The 20160-nt window shown below is 48.9% G+C and overlaps 2 protein-coding genes across 2 annotated transcripts in view; both read right to left on the bottom strand.

Moving 5' to 3' along the window:
* The window catches only part of PSMD1 (proteasome 26S subunit, non-ATPase 1), an 89194-nt gene extending 87910 nt beyond the window's left edge, over positions 1-1284 (bottom strand). The window contains exon 1 of the mRNA XM_028731931.2: positions 1103-1284. Coding sequence (XP_028587764.1) covers positions 1103-1118 — 16 coding nt within the window. The 5' untranslated portion in view covers positions 1119-1284. The remainder of the gene's footprint in view (positions 1-1102) is intronic.
* A 6744-nt stretch (positions 1285-8028) lies between these two features.
* Positions 8029-17285, bottom strand: C6H2orf72 (chromosome 6 C2orf72 homolog). The gene is made up of 3 exons (XM_028731930.2): positions 16539-17285; positions 11002-11118; positions 8029-9674 (listed from the first exon to the last, which is right to left on the bottom strand). Exons 1-3 carry the CDS (start codon positions 17146-17148, stop codon positions 9583-9585), a joined length of 819 nt encoding a protein of 272 aa, XP_028587763.2. The 5' UTR covers positions 17149-17285; the 3' UTR covers positions 8029-9582.
* Between the last annotated feature and the right edge of the window lie 2875 nt (positions 17286-20160).

Genomic DNA, 20160 nt, shown 5'->3' with positions numbered 1-20160 from the left:
AGGGGCAGTGACTCTGGCACAACAGATATACGATATCTTTATTGTCATTGTCCCATACAGAACAATGAAATTGAAAATCTACATAAAACATTCAAAAACCCCTAAAAACTCTGGAACCCCATTTTAAAATACAATATACCATAGAGACTCCTTATGCTGCGTTTGGAACCAGAATTGCATTTGCGTAGAAACTGTTTCTCTGGCGGCTAGTCCTAGTCTTTATAACTTCTGTACCTTCTTCAAGAAGGCAGAAGCTGAAAGAGATCATTTCCGGGGTGCGCACTATCCTGCGCTATCTCTGCCACTTTCTTATGGCACCTGGCAGCATAGATTTGATCCAAGGTGGGAAGAGTGCACCCAGTTATTCTCTCTGCAGTCTTTACAACCCTGGACAGCATTGTTTTCTCCCTGGCCTTGCAGCTCCCAAACCACACACACGGACCATAAGTTGTCCACATAGGAAGAGCCCTGCTGCAGGATCAGGCCCGTGGCCCATTCAGTCCAGCGTCCCGCTCTCACAGCGGCAGACCAGATGCCCAATGTGGGAAACCGGCCAGCAGGGCCTGAGCAAAAGAGCAACTCTCCTCCTCCTGCGCTTTCCACGCTTTCTGCTTTTGTCTGCGGAGGCAGAGCACAGCCATCCGACCCATTAGCCACGGACGGCTCTCTCTCCTCCCCCGAGAATCGTTGGCCGCCGCCGCCGCCTCCTTCCTGTGGCGGTGAGTTCCCCCGGTCGACTACGCGCAGGAACTTCCCTCCGCCCTGAAGCTCCCGACGCTCAGCTTGACGAGCAGCCCGCAAGTCATGACAGGCAGGGGGCGAGGCAGAGGGGGACAGGCCGCTCCCGACGGGGACTCCCGCGTGGCAGGGGGTCGGGCTAGATGACCTCTGGGGGTCCCTCCCGAGCCTGCGGTTCTGGGGTTCTAAGGGCAGCGGGCAAGAGGAAGAGGAGCGGGACGAGGAGCCGGGCAGTGGCCCCTCGAGCTGGGCCGGGGCTCCCGGGAAGCGGCTTCGGGCCCTGCCTGACTCAGCTGAAAAGAAGCGGCCGGGGCGGGGGGGGGGTCTTGTTTCATCCCGGCGCCGCGCATGCGCGCTCCCTCACCGGCCGAGGTGATCATGGCGTCGCGTGTCCCCCGCCGGCGTCTCCGCTGAGGGAACCGGGAAACGGCGGGCGAAAGGGGTGAGCGGGAAGACCTTCCGAGACCGGCGCTGCCTGCCCTGCTAGCCCGTGACCAAGCTCCTTCGCCGCTTCCGTCGCGTCCTCGAGCCGCCCCGGAAGTGACGTGATAACAGCGAGCCCGCGGGGCTCTTGCCACGCCCCGCCGGGCTTCGAAGGCCCCGCTCTCCTCGGCAACCCGCGCACGGGGCTGCCCGCGCGGAATGCCTGCTTCGGAAGGAACAGGCGGCGGCGAGGCCTGTGGAACGGGGGGGGGGGGGGATCTTCCCGAGGGCAATGGGGAAGGAGGGAAAAGGCGACCGCGGGAATCGGGGCGCTGTGGCAGGTCAGGCAGCGGCAAGGACACCCAAGCGCCTCCCCGAGGACCCCTCCTTCCTTATGCAGCCCCTGCCTGTTCTGCTGCTCAGAACTGAAAGTCGAAGGGTCGTGGCCACGTGACCCGGTCAGGGCCTTTGGGTGCCCCCTCGCCTGCCCCTGCCATGCAGGGAACCTAGAGCATGGCTGGTGGGGCGGCCGCCCTGGGGCAGCACCCGAGGGGGCTGCAATGTGTTGCAGGGCTTTGTCAGTGGTGGCCCCTCAAGGATGGAACTCGCTTTCTCGGCAGATATTGTGATCTTAGATATATGAGGTCTTAGATATATGTTAAGTGTTCATAAGTGTACCAACCAAGCACATACATAGATCAGCGCAGGAAGACAGACCTGGAACCATTTTGATTTTCATACTGTCCCACACTGAGCAAATGTTTTCTCTGCAAGGTCAAAGGAAAATGGAAAAGCCCATGTCTTTTCCTTCACAAATCCTCTCTTAAGGGCATGTCTGTGTTTGAATACGGTGTGAGCCTGTGACCTGTAATTTATCATTACAAAAGACTGGCCAGGCTACCCAGGAAATCCAATCAAGTAACCTGCCAGACGATCACTGCAGATGGTGACAGCAGTCACGAAATTAAAAGACGCCTGCTCCTTGGGAGAAAGGCGATGGCAAACCTAGACAGCATCTTAAAAAGCAGAGACATCACCTTGCCAGCAAAGGTCCGTCTAATTAAAGCCATGGTTTTCCCAGTAGTGATGTATGGAAGTGAGAGCTGGGCCATCAAGAAGGCTGATCGCCAAAGAATGGATGCTTTTGAATTCTGGTGCTGGAGGAGACTCTTGAGAGTCCCATGGACTGCAAGAAGATCCAATCTATCCATTCTGGAGGAAATCAGCCCTGAGTGCTCACTGGAAGGACAGATCCTGAAGCTGAGGCTCCAAGACTTTGGCCACCTCCTGAGAAGAGAAGACTCCCTGGAAAAGACCCTGATACAGTGGTACCTCGCAAGACGAATGCCTCGCAAGACAAAAAACTCGCTAGACGAAAGGTTTTTCCATTTTCGAGTTGCCTCGCAAGACGAATTTCCCTATGGGCTTGCTTCGCAAGACGAAAACGTCTTGCAAGTTTGTTTCCCTTTTCTTAACACCATTAATACAGTTGCGACTTGACTTCAAGGAGCAACTCATAGAACGCAGTGTACATAGTAGCCTTTTTTGAGGTTTTTAAAGACTTTGGTGATTTTTGAAGCTTTTCCAAAACTTCTTTTGCAGCCATTTGGTAAGTTAAGCTTTTAAAACTTTAGGGGGGGGGTTGGATTTTGGGTTGGGGTGTTTGGAATTCAAGGACTTGGTGCTGGGGAGGGGTTTGCAAGAATCTGGAAGCTTGTGTGTTTTTTTCTGCATTTTTATGACTTTTTGTGACCCTTGGGGCACTCTGCTTTTTAAAAAAAAAAAATCTGGGTTTGAATTTCTGTGTGGTGGGTGGCTGGGGGAACAGTTGGGGAGGGGTTTGCAAGAATCTGGAAGCTTGTGTTTTTTTCTCTGCATTTTTATGATTTTCTGTGACCATTGGGCCACTCTGCTGTTTTTTTTAAAAAAAATTCTGGATTTGAATTTCTGTGTGCTGGGTGGCTGGGGGAACAGTTGGGGAGGGGTTTGCAACAGTTGGGGAGGGGCTGGGGAGCTTTTCAGGCGATGCTTCGAGGTGACTGACTGCACCACCATCACCCTGCGGGAATTCTGGAAGGACCACTTCGACATCGTCACCTGCTTGAAGATGATCACCACGGCCTGGAACGGGATCAGCCAGAGAAATTTGAATTGCGCTTGGCGCAGCCTGTGGCCGGACTGTGTGGCACCAAGTGACTCTGATGCACCAGAGTCAACAGTGGTGCAGGACATTGTTGCCTTGGGGAGGACCATGGGCCTGGAGGTCACGGAGGAGGACGTCTGCGAGCTGGTGGAGGAGCACGACCACGAGCTGACCACCCAGGAGCTGGTTGAACTGCAGGCAGAGGCTGCGCAGGAGCAGGCCTCGCTGGAAGAGGAGGAAGCAACTGAGGAACGGCTGTCCTCCGAAAAACTGAGGGACATTTGCCTGAAGTGGAAGGATGTGCAGGCTTTTACACAGCGGCACCACCCTGACAAGCACGTGCCACATGACGTTGGGAACATTTTTGATACGAGGGTCATGTCGCCTTTCAGGGAGGTGCTGAAAAGGCGGATGAAGCAGCAGACTATGGACAGGTTCTTGAGCAAGAAGCAAAGAGTGGAAGAGGAGCCTTCTTCGAGTGGTCCCCCAGAGTCTTAGAAAATGTACTGTACACTTTGTTGATTTTTAAATGTTTTTCTGTCATGTTTATAAAGTTAATTTATTTTCCCTTCAATTTTTGAACTGCTCTTTACAGTATGTGTGACTTTAAAGAGCAGTTAATAAACTGTTGTTGTACCAAATTTGGCTTTGTTTGGACTTTTTTTGACCATAGGAACGCATTAATTGATTTTCAATGCATTCCTATGGGATTTCGTGATTCGCAAGACGAAAAATTCGCTAGACGACAAAACTTGCGGAACGAATTAATTTCGTCTTGCGGGGCACCACTGTATTGGGAAAGATGGAGGGCACAAGGAGAAGGGGACGACAGAGGATGAGATGGTTGGATGGATGGTGTTCTTGAAGCTACCAGCATGAGTTTGACCAAACTGCGGGAGGTAGTGGAGGACAGAGGTGCCTGGCGTGCTCTGGTCCATGGGGTCACAAAGAGTCGGACACAACTAAACAACTAAACAACAACAACCACCTGCCAGACAGGAGATAGGAGAAAACAACATTCAAATGTTCTGTTGTAGACCGCCCTTTCTGTGATGTAGGTATGATGTATCTGAGGGGTGGTCTTAGGTTACACCCCTTCTGGGATGTATGTATCATGTTTCTGGGGGTGGTCTTGATCTACAGGGTGGCAATTTCAAAGTCTTTATAAGGCCTTGCACGCCATTTTTCTGGGTTCCTCTTCCTCTCCTGTGGGTGAGGGGAGCACCCTGTTGCAACAGATCAATAAAGATCAGACTTACAAGCTGCTTTGCTTCTCAATATTCTCTGGTTGGCCTCTGTTATTCTTTCCTACCAATAGGGAACCTATGTAAGGACTCCATAAGGGAAAAGGGCAATTTTTGTTTACAACAATATGCATTGCAAAATCATACAAAAATTAAAGGTAAAGAGTCAGGAGTGTGGACAAACAAATAAATCCCTCCTTACTCTGGAGTAGTTGCCTTTAGTTATATATTTTTGTATGGCTTTGTAGTGTGCCAGTATATCACTACCCTGTATATTGTTTGTCGATGTGCATGGCATGGTGCTCATATATTGCATTTATAGTGTATCTTTTCCTCCAAGGAGCTCGATATGGTAAACACCACCTCCCCATTTTATCCTTGCAGCTCTATTAGGATTTGGGGGTGTGTGCATATAACCTTTATTCTTTAAACTGCCTTGTTATACAAAACATGGTCAAGATATGCTTTAATAAATTGAATCAATATCAATGAAATAATGAGCTTCCAGGAGGCAGGATTTAAGATATCAAAAAAAATTTATTACGTCAATTATTCCTGCATATAAAACCCACACACCAAGTTAAATGTTACATAATACTCTGGCTGCAATGACAAACTAAAACAAAACAGAAAAACCTAGTGCCATCATCACATTATTAAAAGGGGGGGGGGAGGGAGTGGGAGGCAGAACAGTCATATAGCCAACCTGAAGCACTATGATACTTTAAACAAGCATGACTTTCCTCAAAAAAATCTGGGAGTTGTAGTTTGTTAAACATGCTGAGAGGTGCTAGGAGACCCCTATTTCCTTCACAGAGCTATAGTTTCAGAGTGGTTTAACAATCAATCCCTCTTCCCAGAAAACAGAGAATTGTAACTTGTGAAGGAAAAATGGATCTCCTCACAGTTCTCAGCACCCTTAACAAACAGCTCCCAGGAATTTTTGGAAGAAGCTACAGAAGTTGTATCGTAGTGCTTTAAATGTATGGCCTGAATGTAGCCTTAGGAGTCCCTGCCTTTCTTCCCTTAATCCACATTCTTTTGTCTTATTGTGCAATTCATGCTTTCCCACTCACTGTTCAAAACCCTTTAAAGAACACGGTGCACCTTGCCTAGCCTGAATAACTAGCATATCAGAATTAAATACTTCTAGCACTCAAATCAATTTAGATTTGGAACATGCAAATTTATTCTGACACAAACCTTTGTGTGCCAAACCCACTGGGCGAGACACACAAAGTGGAATTCCTCAGCAGCGTCAAGCAGCACAACTGATGGCAGTGTGTGGGTAGAATCTGTAGCGATTGTGAATTTTGTTCAACGGATTAATGGTTGGAACAACTTAATTCATGGTTAGTGCAACTAAAACATTACCGTAGTTGCTTTCATCTGCTTTGTAATACACTTAAGTTTTGGGTTTTGACAAAAATAAAAATGGCACGACTCTTTTCGTACAGGCAGATTAAACCTTTGAAATGGACACTTGAGTTTGATGGCGGTTCGGTTACATTATGAAGCATAGCAGCAGCTCTTTCGAACGAGCTAGTTGTGTGGTTGCCATATTCTTTTGTTGGCAGGGCTCCTGTGCCTTTGACACCTGCAAGGACAGGCAGAAATAAAGCCGGGCTGGTTTTCCCTCACTACAGAAAGCAAGGAGAAGTTTTATCTGGTTGGTTTCTGTGTGTGCACACGCTTCGTGCAACTAGTAAGACAATCAGGAATCCTGTTAGTGTGGAGGTAGCAAGTGGAAGCACTCTCTGCTGGGCTTGGCAGCCTTGTTCTAGATCTGTTTGCATGGCAGTTGGAGGCAGGAGGAATCCTGCCAAATTCAGCCGTGACGCCCAAATCCTTACACATACAGGCACACTCAGCATCTGGACCTATTGAGGTGTGCAGGAACAATGTAAAAAAACACCCTTCTACAAGAGGGGCCACTGTTGGAATTCAATTCCTCAGGTATGCATTGGAGAGCTTTCTGGACTGGGTCCTCCTTAATCCACCTTCACCCTTCCACATTCCCTCATTTCAACTTGCACTGTCTTACTTGCGCTACTTACCCTCCTCTTGAGGTAGGCAAATGTTATCCTATTTCAGCATGTTAAAGACAACTGAGGTACAGAGGAAACCAAAGGGACAGACCTGCAATTCAGGGGCAGAAGAGGCTGTCTCAAAATCCTGACTTTCCTGAGCCATGCTTCTGTTCACTGCAGGACTGGGAGATATTCCAGCCTGGGAACTTCCAGATATTTTGAATTACAACCACCATCAACCACAGCCAACGTGAAGGTAAGTATTCAGGAATATTTGTAGTCCGCTGTTCACCCAGAGGGTCCTAGGGTCGACAGATAACACAGGGGTCGACCAAGTTTTTGTGGCTTGGGCCAGTCCACAGTCCCACAGACGCCGCAGTGAGCCGGAGTGTGCACGCACGCATGCACAAACGCTATTTCTGGCGCGGAGGAGGCGTGCACAGCTTCCCATTGGCTGCAGGAGCTTCCTGCAGCCAATGGGAAGCCAGCCAGTGTCGTGGAAGGCAGTCCCCGCTCTGCTTTGTGTCGGTTTAGCGCAGCGCACGGGAGCCGACCAAACGGGCGGCAGGGGTCCATAGGCTGGTTAAATGACCCCCATGGGCTGCTTGTGGCCCATGGGCCTTAGGTTGCCGACCCCTGACATAATGCATCGAAACCGAAAATCAACAATTTAAAATGGACAGCCTAAGAACAGCAGACAAAACAAGCAGTTGTAGCCCAAAAAATCTGGAAGGCTGCAGATTGGAGCTGGCTATCCCAAGGCATGCTTTGCAAATGAAAAGACCCAACACAGCCAACAGCTATGGACAGCGGCCCGTCAGCGTCTCCTAGTCGCCAATGCCTCCATGGAACAGAGGCAGAGGGTACAACAGCCGACTGGAGTTTGGCCTGGCCAACAAGTGCCAGCAACCCTATTGCAAATTTTGTGATGTTTCTCTCCCTCTCAGCAGTCTCTAATGGAGGTGAGAGAAAGAACTCTGTTCTGCTGTCACCATCGGTTTAAAAATGGTTAACATGGGTGATGTTGGCTGCAAAGGAATTTCCGAGGCTTTACTTTTCTGCAGAGTTTTCCCCCTCCCCGTTTTGTGAAGTTCATTAGCAGCAATGAATAGATGCCAGCTGAAAATACATCTAGCATTAGGCAAGCTTGGCAGTTTCAAAGCTTCTAGCTATGTTTACGAAATACAAGGGGACCAAACATGCTAAATTAGGTCACTCTCTAGTCTAGGGCATCGGGGAAAACGTTCCAGCGCAAACTGAAAATGTGCCAATGCATTAAGCCTAAGTTGCACAAGAAAGCTTCCCCTGAAAGTTTTGCCAATTCTAGATTTTCCAGAAAGCCCCCCTTACAGGTTAATTAACATAAATCGATATAATCTCCAGCCCCATCAGAGTTTTATAGAGAACCCAAGGAGACAAAATAGCAACTAAGGCAAAACAGAAACAGAAACATCAGTCAAACTTGATATTTAGGCTGCAATGCACGCTTACTTAAGAGCAGGGACCACTGAACTCTTACAGAGGGTTGCACTGTAAAACTTGCAGAACCCATCAGGTTAAAAGAATCAATTAACTGAGTTCTAATACTGAGAAACGCAATCGCTGTGTTCTTTACTGAAAGGTACACATCACATATGATGGGATGCAGCTGTTTGGAATTTTAGTGTGTCTTGCTGCTGTTGCAATTTTACATTATGGACTATTCACAAGATTATTTAAAAAAAAAACCACCCACATGTCTATAGTACAAACAGTTCACAGTGAATAGAGTATTTTGAAATGTTAGGCCAGGAGAAGAATTGCCTTCTGGATTAACGGTCTATCCAAGCAAAGCACATCAAGCAGCTTCATTGGCAAAAATAATTGATTATTTCCTCTTTCCTTCTGTGCTGGGCTTTCAGCTCTGGACCCCCCCATGTCGGAAAAGGCACCCGTTACAGGAGCCTGCAGCAACAAGGCCTTTCTAGTCAGTGCTTCCAGTGCAAAAGAAAGTCCAGCAAAGCTTTCTAATGGAACTGTTTTGTGCAGAAGAGGGCGACAATTTTCTTCCAGTAGAAACAAGATTCTCGGGCGTTTCATGGGTGACAGGTTTTGGGGGCTCCATCACATTCTTGTGAATATTGGGGGGGGGGGGGTTTGCCTAAGCTCTACTACTGTTTCCTGCCCCTGCAGGCCAGTCCCTAGAACACGATGGTTTGGGAGAATTGTAGGACAACTGCAGGACAGGAGGACAGATCCCAAAAGGAACCCTTCTAGGAATGCTCTCCCAGGATGAGAGTAGATGCAAAATATATACGTTGGGCTCCGTTTACTGCAAATGTACTCTAACCATACTAGATCCAGAATACAATACAACTGTTATCTCAACCACAGAGAAGAGGCAAGCCAACAGCTGCCCAGATTTCTACATATTCCACTAAGAATCTGGTCAGATCCTCTTTGCGATGGCAAGCACAGTTCAAGCTGGAAAACAGGGAGAAGTTTTTGGCTTTTTTTTAAAAAAAGCAGCACCAGAGTCGTTCCTCTTTTTCCTCCCAAGCATAATAAATTCTCAGCCCATAAATACTTCCTCACCATACATTTCACATTTGAAGGTAGTTATTTCCTAAAGAAGGCAATTAAAACAATTACCAAAAAAACTGAGAAGCCACCGTCAGTAATAGCAATATGCTCCCTGACTAGAGGACAATGCCCGCCACTTTGCGTGAAAATGACACAGCCTTTTGAGTGGGGACCTCAAGGATTTTATGTAGTTCCCAGGTAATTCTTCAGGCTGAAGAGGTCACCCTTCTTCACTTGGCTGAGATTAAGCAGAGCTGCTTCTGGGCTTCTGCTGCGAAGTTTCTTGGGAACAAACAAAGGGGAAGTAGCTCCTTTAAAAGAGCTAACAGATGCTCTCCCCCCCACCAAAAAAATGAGCCCTTGATGCTTTTCCTACAAGGCAAATAAAGGGCAACTCCTTCAGTCCGATATAGCAGCAAAGAGAAGGTTCCTCCCGGACTTCTTAAGTGGCCGCGACTCCACAGGCCTCTTCACAGTTCCCGTTGGGCTCCATGTTGGTCAAAGATACACCTTCTTCTGGGTCTTGCAGGGCATCTACGTTGAGGGGAGAGAAAAACAGATTTAGAGCGTCTCAGTTACAAGGGGAAGACCATCATGGTTTCCAGTCAAAACGAAGCCAAGGAACTGAAAGGGAGAGCATTTTAACGTGGCGCCGAAAATATTTTAGGCTATTTGACAAATGTAGGTTGCAGTTATCTGCACTCTTGACCCTGAAGGGTAATTGAACGCAGAAAGTAGCAGGACGCAGAATTGCACGGTTTCATCGGCAGAATGTCCTCCCTCCGTGCATCCCCTAAATTTGTCAGGCAAGCGGAGCCGTCTTTCCCATAGGGCTTAGTGGTGCGTTGCGCCAGGGCGCTGGCCTCTCAGGGGCGCCCTAGCGAGTGGGGGAGCTGCGCGGCTTTGCCAGCAGCCTCCCCTTTACCTGCACGCCTGCCAGCTGCGCCCCGTCAACTATATGGCTGGTGGGCATGCAGCTTCCTACCGAAGCCTCCGCAGGAGGAGAGCGATTCCTGCAAAAGGCAGCACACAGCCTTCCTGGGCTGCATTCTTGGGCGCCCCGACACCGGAGAGCATGTCCGCCAGCACGTTTTCCTGCTTGATCGCCGCCGCCACACCAGGGATCGGGGCAGTGGGGGAGGCAGAGGACATTTTCTACCACCCCCTCCTTTGTTTTGGAGTTGCCGGGGGGGGGGGGACCAGAGGGATCTTTGCACCACAGAGCCGGATATGCTTAAGACGGCCCTGCTGGCAAACTCTCTACTCCCCCCAAAAAAACTCTCTGTACACATTCCTGTTTGCAGATATCCTTCTTAAACCTCAGCAGCAGCACCTAAATTGGCACACAGACCCAGACACCATGGGGGCTAGGAACTTTAGTAAAGGTAAAGGCACCCCTGACCATTAGGTCCAGTCGTGGCTGACTCTGGGGTTGCGGCGCTCATCTCGCTTTATTGGCCGAGGGAGCCGGCGTACAGCTTCCGGGTCATGTGGCCAGCATGACTAAGCCGCTTCTGGCGAACCAGAGCAGCACACAGAAACGCCCTTTACCTTCCCGCCAGAGCGGTACCTATTTATCTACTTGCCTGCGTGCTTTTGAACTGCTAGGTTGGCAGGAGCAGGGACCGAGCAATGGGAGCTCGCCCCATCGCGGGGATTCGAACCACCGACCTTCTGATCGGCAAGCCCTAGGCTCTGTGGTTTAACCCACAGCGCCACAGACTTTCAAACCAAAATCAGGAATCTGATTCTGGACTCCACATGGGATGACACCCGTGTAACAAAAGTTGCTACGGATCAGCCGTCGGATCCCAAGAGCTGCCTCCCCTACTGCACCACAGAGCCCTCAAGCACACCTGACCTTCGCTGGAGCTGCTGGGTGCTGCGTCCGAACGCCCTTCCTTCCGCCGACTCCTCCGAGCCCAAGGGATGCACTGCAGGAAGGCAGGGATCCTCTGCTTCTTGGCTTCCGCCCCGTCTTTGGAATGAAGAAGAGAGCAAGAGGTCAGGCCAGATGTACAAAGCGCAAACCTCCCAGCAGATGGGATAATCTGGCTCAGGAAGATCTGCTTTGCCAAATCTGGAGTAACACTCCAGAACCCCCAGGGGCAGTTAAGGTGTCCTGAAGCGCAAGAAGAGTCCTGGGGGACGAAGAGAGTGGCTCATCTAGCCAGCATCCTGCTCTCAGAGCGGCTGGTCAGATGCCCCTGGGGAGGGTGAAAGCAGGTGAAAGTGCTTTCCTTTAAATCCCTAAATGGCCTTGGTCCTGTATCCCTGAAGGAGTGTCTCCATCCCCATCATTCTGTCTGGACACTAAGATCCAGCGCCGAGGGCCTTCTGGCAGTTACCTCACTGCAAGAAATGAAGGCCTTCTCGGTGGTGGCGCCCGCCCCGTAGAATGCCCTCCCAGCAGATGTCAAGGAAATAAACAACTACCTGACTTTTAGAAGACATCTGAAGGCAGCCCTGTTTAGGGAAGTTTTTAATGTCTGACACTGTATTGTTTTTAATATTCTGTTGAAAGCCGCCCAGAGTGGCTGGGGAAACCCAGCCAGATGGGCGGGGCATAAAATAATAATAATAATAATAATAATAATAATAATAATAATAATATGCATGAGCACTCAGGCCATTTGTGATTCCAGGGACAGCACCTCCAACAACAGAGGGAGAGCACAGCCATTGTAGCTGCATGGTTTCATGGGAGTAGTTGTCGGGGGGGGGGGGGCTGAACTACTTAGGTGCATCTCCCCCCCCCAAAAAAAGGTCAAAATTTTTGTGGGACCCCCTAGAAGCAGCTCAACAACTTTGGCTCCCTCCCTGCAAAAAGTCCTGTTGCCTAATCCCTTAAAGCCATCCAGGCTGGTGGCTCTCTCTCCACAGCCCTAAATCACAGAATCATTGGATTGTAGAGTGGGAAGGGACCCCTCGGGGTCATCTAGTCCAACCCCCCGCACTGCAGGGATCTCAGCTAAAGCATCCCTGACAGATCCAACCTCTGCTTGAAAACCTCCAAGGAAGGAGAGTCCACAACGTCCATTCCTTTTTGAAACAGCTCTGACCGTCAGAATGTTTTTTCCTGATGTTTAGTCGGAATCTCCTTTCTTGTGACTCGAAGCCACGGGTTCGAGTCCTACCCTCCAGAGCAGGAGAAAACAAGCTTCCTCCCTCCTCCATGTGACGGCCCTTTAGATATTTGGAGATGGCTATCATATCTCCTCTTTTCCAGGCTAAACATACCCAGCTCCTTCAACCGTTCCTCATCAGGCTTGGTTTCCAGGCCCTTCATCGTCTTGGTCTGCACACCTTCCAGCTTGTCAACATCCTCCTTAAATGCTGTAACCTTTCCCCATAGGGGAGCTGCCCCAGCCCCTTGGATCATTTTGGGTGCCCTCTTCTGGGACCCAAAGCAAACCTGCCCAGAAAAGAGGCTGCCAGCTGTATCTCTGTGTACAATCCCCGGAAGAGGGAAGCAAGACTAGAAACATTGTAAAAAGGTAAAAACCCTACTGGGAAATGATATACAATGAATTGAAGAAATATGTTGAAAATAACTTTTGTAAAAAAACACCCAGAAGCCTTTTTGTTAGGTATTTTAGGTCAAGAGATACCAAAAGAAAAGAGGACTATTTTCATGTGTGCCACTACAGCAGCAAGAATGTTGATTGCACAAAACTTGAAGACTGGAGAAATACCAACTAAAGAACAACGGCAAGAGAAGTTGATGAACTATGCAGAACTGGCAAAAATGACAGAAAGACTAAGAGAAAAAGACAACAGGCTTTGAAAAAGACTGGGAACATTTGCAGAAACAAAGAAAGGCGATAGACTTGATGGCAGGATTTAAATAAACATTCACATTATCAGCATTAGAAAATGTTTAGAAGGTAGTGAAATATGATGGCGTATTTACTTTTATTTTTATGTTTTTAGGTTTGATGTTATGTTATTAATAAGCAAAGTAAAAACAAAGTAAAAACAAACCAGAAGCGCAAGTTCGGGGAAGTCTTGAAGGGGAGGGAGGGAGGAATATATAGTAAACGTTAAGAATTTGAGATGTATGTAATGAATGAAAAAGAAAAATGACTAAAATTTTAAAAAAGACTATAAACATCACCTGGGGGGGGGAGGCAGGCAGGTGCATGCTTCTGCTTCTCTGAACTCACTGGGAAAGTGAGTAAAGATGCGTGGGATTTGGGCCCAGCGGAAAGAAACAATATACCTTTCGTCTTTGCAGCAAGGTGGCCTGGAATGACCCCAGGGTCACCTTTAAGAGCCTGGGAGATTACCAGCCTCCGTCCTGGAGGATTAGTTTGGCAGCCAAGGATGTGGCTGGAGGGGCCGGAAGGCAGTTAGCGGAGCAAGGGAACTGCAAACCTGCCCTGAGAAGCGGAATCTCTCAAGGAGGTGGATTTGCCCTGCCAGACCTTAAACTTTGTTGTGAACCAGCTGCTTTTTGCTGGCTGAGAGAATGGCTGCTTCTTGAAAACACTGAAGTGTTGGATAATGGCAGATGAAGTTGATGGACTATATGGAATTGGCGGAAATGAGTGGCAAAATCCGAGACCAGGGAGAAGAGTCGGTGGAAGAAGACTGGAAAAAGTTTAGACTATTTACAGAAATATTGTAAAATTAATGAATGTTAGAAGAATGTTGGAAGGAAGTTATATGGCTTTAGTAGAAATGTTATAAAGAATTAAGTATAAATAGATTAATAGAATATTAAAGGAAAAAACAAGGCTAGAATGTGTTAAGATAATTATAGGATAGAAAACAGAGGAAGATGGAAAGGAATTGCTGAAACAATTAACAGAAGTGGAGTACAAAAAGGGAGGTGTGAGGAGGTCGTTGAAATAAGTGAATGAAGGATAAGATATTGAAAAATGTTTGAGGTGTTTTAAATTGTTTTTGTTCTGTTTTGTTAGTTTAATGTGTTAGTGTTATGTAGTGTTTTTGTATTATATTGTTCTTTTTTTGTAGTGTTTAAATGGTTGGGAAAGTAATAAATATTATTTAAAAAAAAAGAGAGAAGCGGAATCTCAAGGCCAAGTCCTCCTTCACGCAACACATGATTAATCTATGGAACTCCCTGCCACATGAGGCAGTGATGGCCAAAACCAAGATGGCTTTAAAAGAGGATTAGACAAATTAATGGAGGAGAGGTCGATTGATGGCTGTGCTCTGCAGTCAAGAGGCAGCAAAGCTTCTGAATCCCAGGTGCAAGAAATATCAGGATGCTGGACTTGATGGGCCAAAGGGATATTCCTGCTAGATCAAGCCAATGCTCTTATGCTAGACCTCATAGGGTTGTTGTGAGGAATGAATGGGGGGGGGGAGCAAAACCACGTGGGCCACAGTCATGGCCGGATTTAGGTTTGATGAGGCCCTAAGGCCTAAGCTACTGATGGTAATGGGGTCCTTTATACTTCCAGCTGTCCTTTGTCAACAACAAATTGCCACTGTTTTTGGGGTTGAATATATGCTATACAGTCATTGATGGTCCTAATAGGTATCTCAAGCCATTCGCACATAACAAAATATGTACTTTATCAAAGTAATTGTTTTTTATCTTATATTTTGGGAATGTAAAGTAAAGTGACCCCTGACCATTAGGTCCAGTCGTGGCCGACTCTGAGGTTGCAGCGCTCATCTCGCTTTACTGGCCGAGGGAGCCGGCGTACAGCTTCCGGGTCATGCGGCCAGCATGACTAAGCCGCTTCTGGCGAACCGGAGCAACACACGGAAACGCCATTTACCTTCCCGCCGGAGCGGTACCTATTTATCTACTTGCACTTTGACGTGCTTTTGAACTGCTAGGTTGGCAGTGTTGGCTATTTGCAGTTTAGTAGCACTGCAGAGAGCTTGCTGGGGAGACCATGCATTAAAAAGGGACTCAAAAATAACTTAAACAAGGCTTTAATAACAAAAACAAAAACTCCTTATACACTAAATACATAAACAACAAACCAGACCCAACCACCAACCCATCCCCCAGGGTAATGAGGGAGCTTAGGTGCTGCTCCTTATATACTATATATACTGTATCCTTACATACTGTGTCAATTGCTGACACAGCTTGATTAACACAACTCAGCAGCACCTGCTATGTTTCACAGCTGTAAGACTGGGTCTTGTTATTTGCCCTGGCCCTTAAAGACATACACAACTTGTGAAGCAATAATGAACCTTCACATTTTAAAGTGACCATTCAACAGGCAGGAGCAGGGACCGAGCAACGGGAGCTCCCCCAATGCGGGGATTCGAACTGCTGACCTTCTGATCGGCAAGTCCTAGGCTCTGTGGTTGTTATTATTATTGTTATTATTATTGTCTTGAGAGTCCTATGGACTGCAAGAGATCAAACCTCTCCATTCTGAAGGAAATCAGACCTGAGTGCTCACTGGAAGGACAGATCCTGAAGCTGAGGCTCCAAGACTTTGGCCACCTCAGGAGAAGAGAAGACTCCCTGGAAAAGACCCTGATGTTGGGAAAGATGGAGGGCACAAGGAGAAGGGGATGGCAGAGGACAAGATGGTGGGACAGTGTTCTTGAAGCTACTTTTGTTGTTGTTGTTTAGTCGTTTAGTCATGTCCGCCTCTTCATGACCCCCTGGACCAGAGCACGCCAGGCACTCCTGTCCTCCACTGCCTCCCACAGTTTGGTCAAACTCATGTTTGTGGCTTCAAGAACGCTGTCCCACCATCTCGTCCTCTGTCGTCCCCTTCTCCTTGGGCCCTCCATCTTTCCCAACATCAGGGTCTTTTCCAGGGAGTCTTCTCTTCTCACGAAGTGGCCAAAGTCTTGGAGTCGTTTGACCAAACTGTGGGAGGTAGTGGAGGACAGGAGTGCCTGGCGTGTTCTGGTCCAGAGGGTCACGAAGAGCTGGACACGACTAAACAACTACAACATTATTATTATTGTTGTTGTTGTTACAGTGGTACTCAGGTTAAGAACTTAATTCGTTCCGGAAGTCCGTTCTTAACCTGAAACTGTTCTTAATCTGATGCACAACTTTAGCTAATGGGGCCTCCTGCTGCTGCCACACCACCGGAGCACGATTTCTGTTCTTATCCTGAAGCAAAGTTCTTAACCTGAAGCACTATTTCTGGGTTAGCGGAGTCTGTAACCTGAAGCGTCTGTAACCTGAAATGTATGTAACCCGAGGTACCACTGTATTATTATTATTATTATTGTTGTTGTTGAAATGTACATCCAGTTATTTTCCCCTTTACTTTTGGGGGGTCCCCCAAGAAAGTGGGGCCCTAAGCTATAGCTTGTTTAGTTTATGCGTAAATCCGGCACGTCCACGTGGAGCTACCTGGGCAAAAGAGAGCTGGGTATAAATGCAAAAAATCAATCAATCGGGGCGCTGCCTGCCGGCTGCCCCGCTGCGCTCACCTGCTCGGAGCTTCAGGGCGGCTCTCAGCGCCCGGCAGGCGGCGGCGCGGGCTTCGGCGGCGCCCTGTCCGGCTCCGGGGCTGTAGGATGCGGCTTGCAGGGTGTCCTGCTCCGCCGGGCGCCTCCTCCGGAAGACCTGGCGGAGCAAGGCGTCGAGCTGCAGCCGGGCGCCCTCGGCCTCGCCGCCGCCCAGCACCACCACGCCCACCACCCCGGGGCGCGCCGCCGAGGGCAGCCGGCCGCGCACGTCGCGGAGGATCTCGCGCAGGCGGAGCCGCTCCCGGCGAGCGCGCGGCGGAGGCAGAGGCGCAAGCGACGCCTGGCGGAAGAGCACGAAGAGCAGCGCGCACGAGGAGCGCGCCGCCGAGCCCCGGCCGCCCAGGCGCACGCGGACCTTGCGCGCCCCTCCGGCGGGAGGATCGGGCTGCGCCTCCGGCTCCTTGCGCGGCTCGGGCTCCGGCTCGGCGAAGAGGTCCCGGGCGAAGGTCTCCAGCAGCGCCCGCGGCGCAGGCTCGCCCTCGCGCGCCTCGCCCACCAGCAGCAGCCGCGCGCGCCCGCCCGCGCGATCCACCAGCGCCTGGAACTCGCGCAGATGCGGCGGAGGATCCATGGAGAGAGAGGCCGGCCGAGGAGCAGGCGCCGCCCGCCCGCCCGCAAGCTCAGCCCCCGGCCGGGAAGGAGGGTCGCCTGGAGTCGCCGCTGGAACCGCCTCTCGGAGGAGGAGGAGAAAGAGGAAGCTGCCAGCCGCGAGGAATTCACATTTTTTTTGCTTGCAGATCCTTAATTGGCTCAGGATTTTATATATGTTAAATGATGAATTGAAAAAAAATATAGTCCAGCCCCCCCCACAAGGTCTGAGGGACAGTGGACCGGCCCCCTGCTGGAAAAGTTTGCTGACCCCTCAATTCTATTGTCTCCACTTTCAGTTCATAGTCTTTTTCAGAGTTTACATTTGGGGAGAGACAGTTTTGTCTGAAACATTCCAGTTGGGGGAAGGGAGGGTGGAGGGATGGCGATACAGTGGTACCTCTGGATGCGATCAGGATCCGTTCCGGAGCCCTGTTCGCATCCAGAAGCGAATGCAACCCCCTGGGTCATGATTCGCCGCTTCTGCGCACGCGCGCTTTCATTTTGAGCGTCTGCGCATGCACGAGCGGCGAAACCCAGAAGTAACGCTCTCTGTTACTTCTGGGTCGCAGCAGAAGTAACGCTCTCTGTTACTTCTGGGTCGCACAGTGGTGCTTCGCAAGACGAAATTAATCCGTTCCGCGAGTCTCTTCGTCTTGCGGTTTTTTCGTCTTGCGAAGCACGGCTATTAGCGGCTTAGCGGCTATTAACGGCTTCGCGGCTTTAAGAAAAAGGAAACAAACTCGCAAGAAGTTTCGTCTTGCGAAGCAAGCCCATAGGGAAATTCGTCTTGCGGAACGACTCAAAAAACGGAAAACCCTTTCGTCTAGCGAGTTTTTCGTCTTGCGAGGCATTCGTCTTGTGGGGCACCACTGTACTTATCCCGAAGCTACTTCAACCCGAGGTATGACTGTACTGTCTCTTCCCCGTTCTATTGCCTATTCTTAGTGTAAGGTGATGGGTTCTGTCAGCATCACATTGGTATGTCCTGTGTTTGTGTATTTATTTATTTTTATTGATATTGAGGGAGGTCAGGTTGTTCCCATGCTTGCTTGGTTGCGTTTAGTTGATTGTGGTGTGGTTTATTTGTGTGAGGGAGGGGGGCTCGGTTGTTGGGTCAGGTGTGCCATATTGATTCCTATGCTGTTGGAGGGAATAGCTCATTGTCCTGTTGTGCTGCTGCAATGTCATAAAGGGGAACCACACTGGGCTGAAGGCATCCTCCATAGCCTGTCCCCACCCTCATTTGTTTGTTGGTTAGCTTTTCTGGTAGGGTTTCCCATACGTTTTGGTACCAGTGGCCTGTGTTCATTCCTGATAGTCCCTTCCAGTGTCTAGTTATGGTACAGTGGTACCTCTGGTTGCGAACGGGATCCATTCCAGAGGCCCATTCCCAACATGAGCAGAACACAACCTGCAGCGGCACGTCTGTGCATGCGCAGGTTGCAATTCACCACTTCTGCGCATGCGCGTGATGTCATTTTGCGCGAGCAGCAAAACCCTTTCCAGTACTTCCGGGTCGCCATGGGACGCAACCTGAAAAAACGTATCATGAAGCAAACGTAACATGAGGTATGACTGTATTTCTAGCTGCTGGTTCTAGTATGATGAGGGAGAAAAGCTTTCTTCGCATCATGTATAAATTTACACACCTCGATTGTGTCCATCCGTCCCCAGTTCACCCTTTTTTCCAACTTAAAAAACCCTAGCTCCTTTCCCCCCTCTTTTTCATTTATCACCACCCTTTGGGGGCTCCAGAATCTCCATTGCAATACAGAAAATGTAGCATCCAGAAACTGTAAAATCTGGCACAATCCCCTTGTAAACATGGCCTTTAGAACGTCCTTTCATGTTTAGGGAAGCTTTTAATGTTTAATAGGTTATTGTATTTTAATATTCTGTTGGAAGCCACCCAGAGTGGCTGGAGAAACCCAGCCAGATGGGCGGGGTATAAATTATTATTAGTATTATTATTATTATTATTTACCTCAAATCCACCCTGACTCTCTTGCCGCCGTCCTGTCTGGGTCACAGGAGTATTTTTGCTCAGAGCTCTTCTCTACAGGGGAAACATGGCTGAGAGATTAAGGTTCTGCAATCCAATCCACATTTACTTCAGAGTAAATCCCATTGAATTTGTAAACTCACCCGGGGACAAAAGTGGCCACTCCTTTTACTCTTTGCCTTTTATTTCCTCAAATTCTGGACCAGGAGCATGGGCGTAGGCAGGATTTTGGGGGGGGGGGCAGGACTTAATTGGGGGCAGAACCAATGTGATTGGGCAGTTAGTTAGGTATTTCTATTGTTTTACTAGATGGGGGGGCAGCTGCCCCCATGCCCCCCCCCCCAGGCTACGCCCATGGCCAGGAACTGGTTTGGTTGGTTAAATGTGGTCCGTCTGCTAGGAATGGGCTGTTGAGGTGATGGAGTCAGATTGTGTAATCCGCTCTGAGTGGAACCTGGGACCCGGATCTTCTGGAAACAAAACAGGGAGTAACTGAGTGGCAGATCATATGCATAAACCGGGAACACATGTTCAAGCCAGCTGAGTTGCAGCCCCTCCTGGTCAATCCCTTTCGTGTCTCCTTTGTTGTAAATCTCTGCCGCTCCTTTAGTTTTCAAAGGCCTGAGGTTCCTTCCAGAAGAGCACAAAAGATATTGTAATAGATCTATGGTGCTAAATGTTTAGGCTTAGTAAATCACAGGATTGGGTGGGCTCCAACCACAAGCCTATTAGGATTTAATTAGAATTTGTATGTTATAACTGGCATATCTCAATGTTTATGCAATGGGTTTGAGGTGTTTCATTTGTGCGTAAGGAATGTGTATCGGACCTTGAGAATGTAATCAAGATCCATGTGGATTGAGATGTGTGTGGACCTACTTCTGAGCACCAGCAATTGGCATATGAAAAGTTAACTAACATCCGAAGTGTGTACCAGCCTTTAATCCTAGTCAATCAACAAATGTTGATGATGCCTGGAGGGATTAACCA

This window comes from Podarcis muralis, chromosome 6 (genome assembly GCF_964188315.1).
Source record: "Podarcis muralis chromosome 6, rPodMur119.hap1.1, whole genome shotgun sequence".
NCBI classification, from domain to species: domain Eukaryota; kingdom Metazoa; phylum Chordata; class Lepidosauria; order Squamata; family Lacertidae; genus Podarcis; species Podarcis muralis.
The sequence above is the reverse complement of the archived record's forward strand: the minus strand, read 5'-3'. Positions and strand labels throughout refer to the sequence as shown.

Coding starts and splice junctions, on each gene's coding strand:
- C6H2orf72 (XM_028731930.2), bottom strand. CDS start 17,148: ATGGATCCTCCGCCGCATCTGCGCGAGTTCCAGGCGCTGGTGGATCGC. Junction 11,119..16,538: donor CGCCCTGAAGCTCCGAGCAG/GTGAGCGCAGCG, acceptor TTCATTCCAAAG/ACGGGGCGGAAGCCAAGAAG. Junction 9,675..11,001: donor ACCCAGCAGCTCCAGCGAAG/GTCAGGTGTGCT, acceptor CCCTCAACGTAG/ATGCCCTGCAAGACCCAGAA.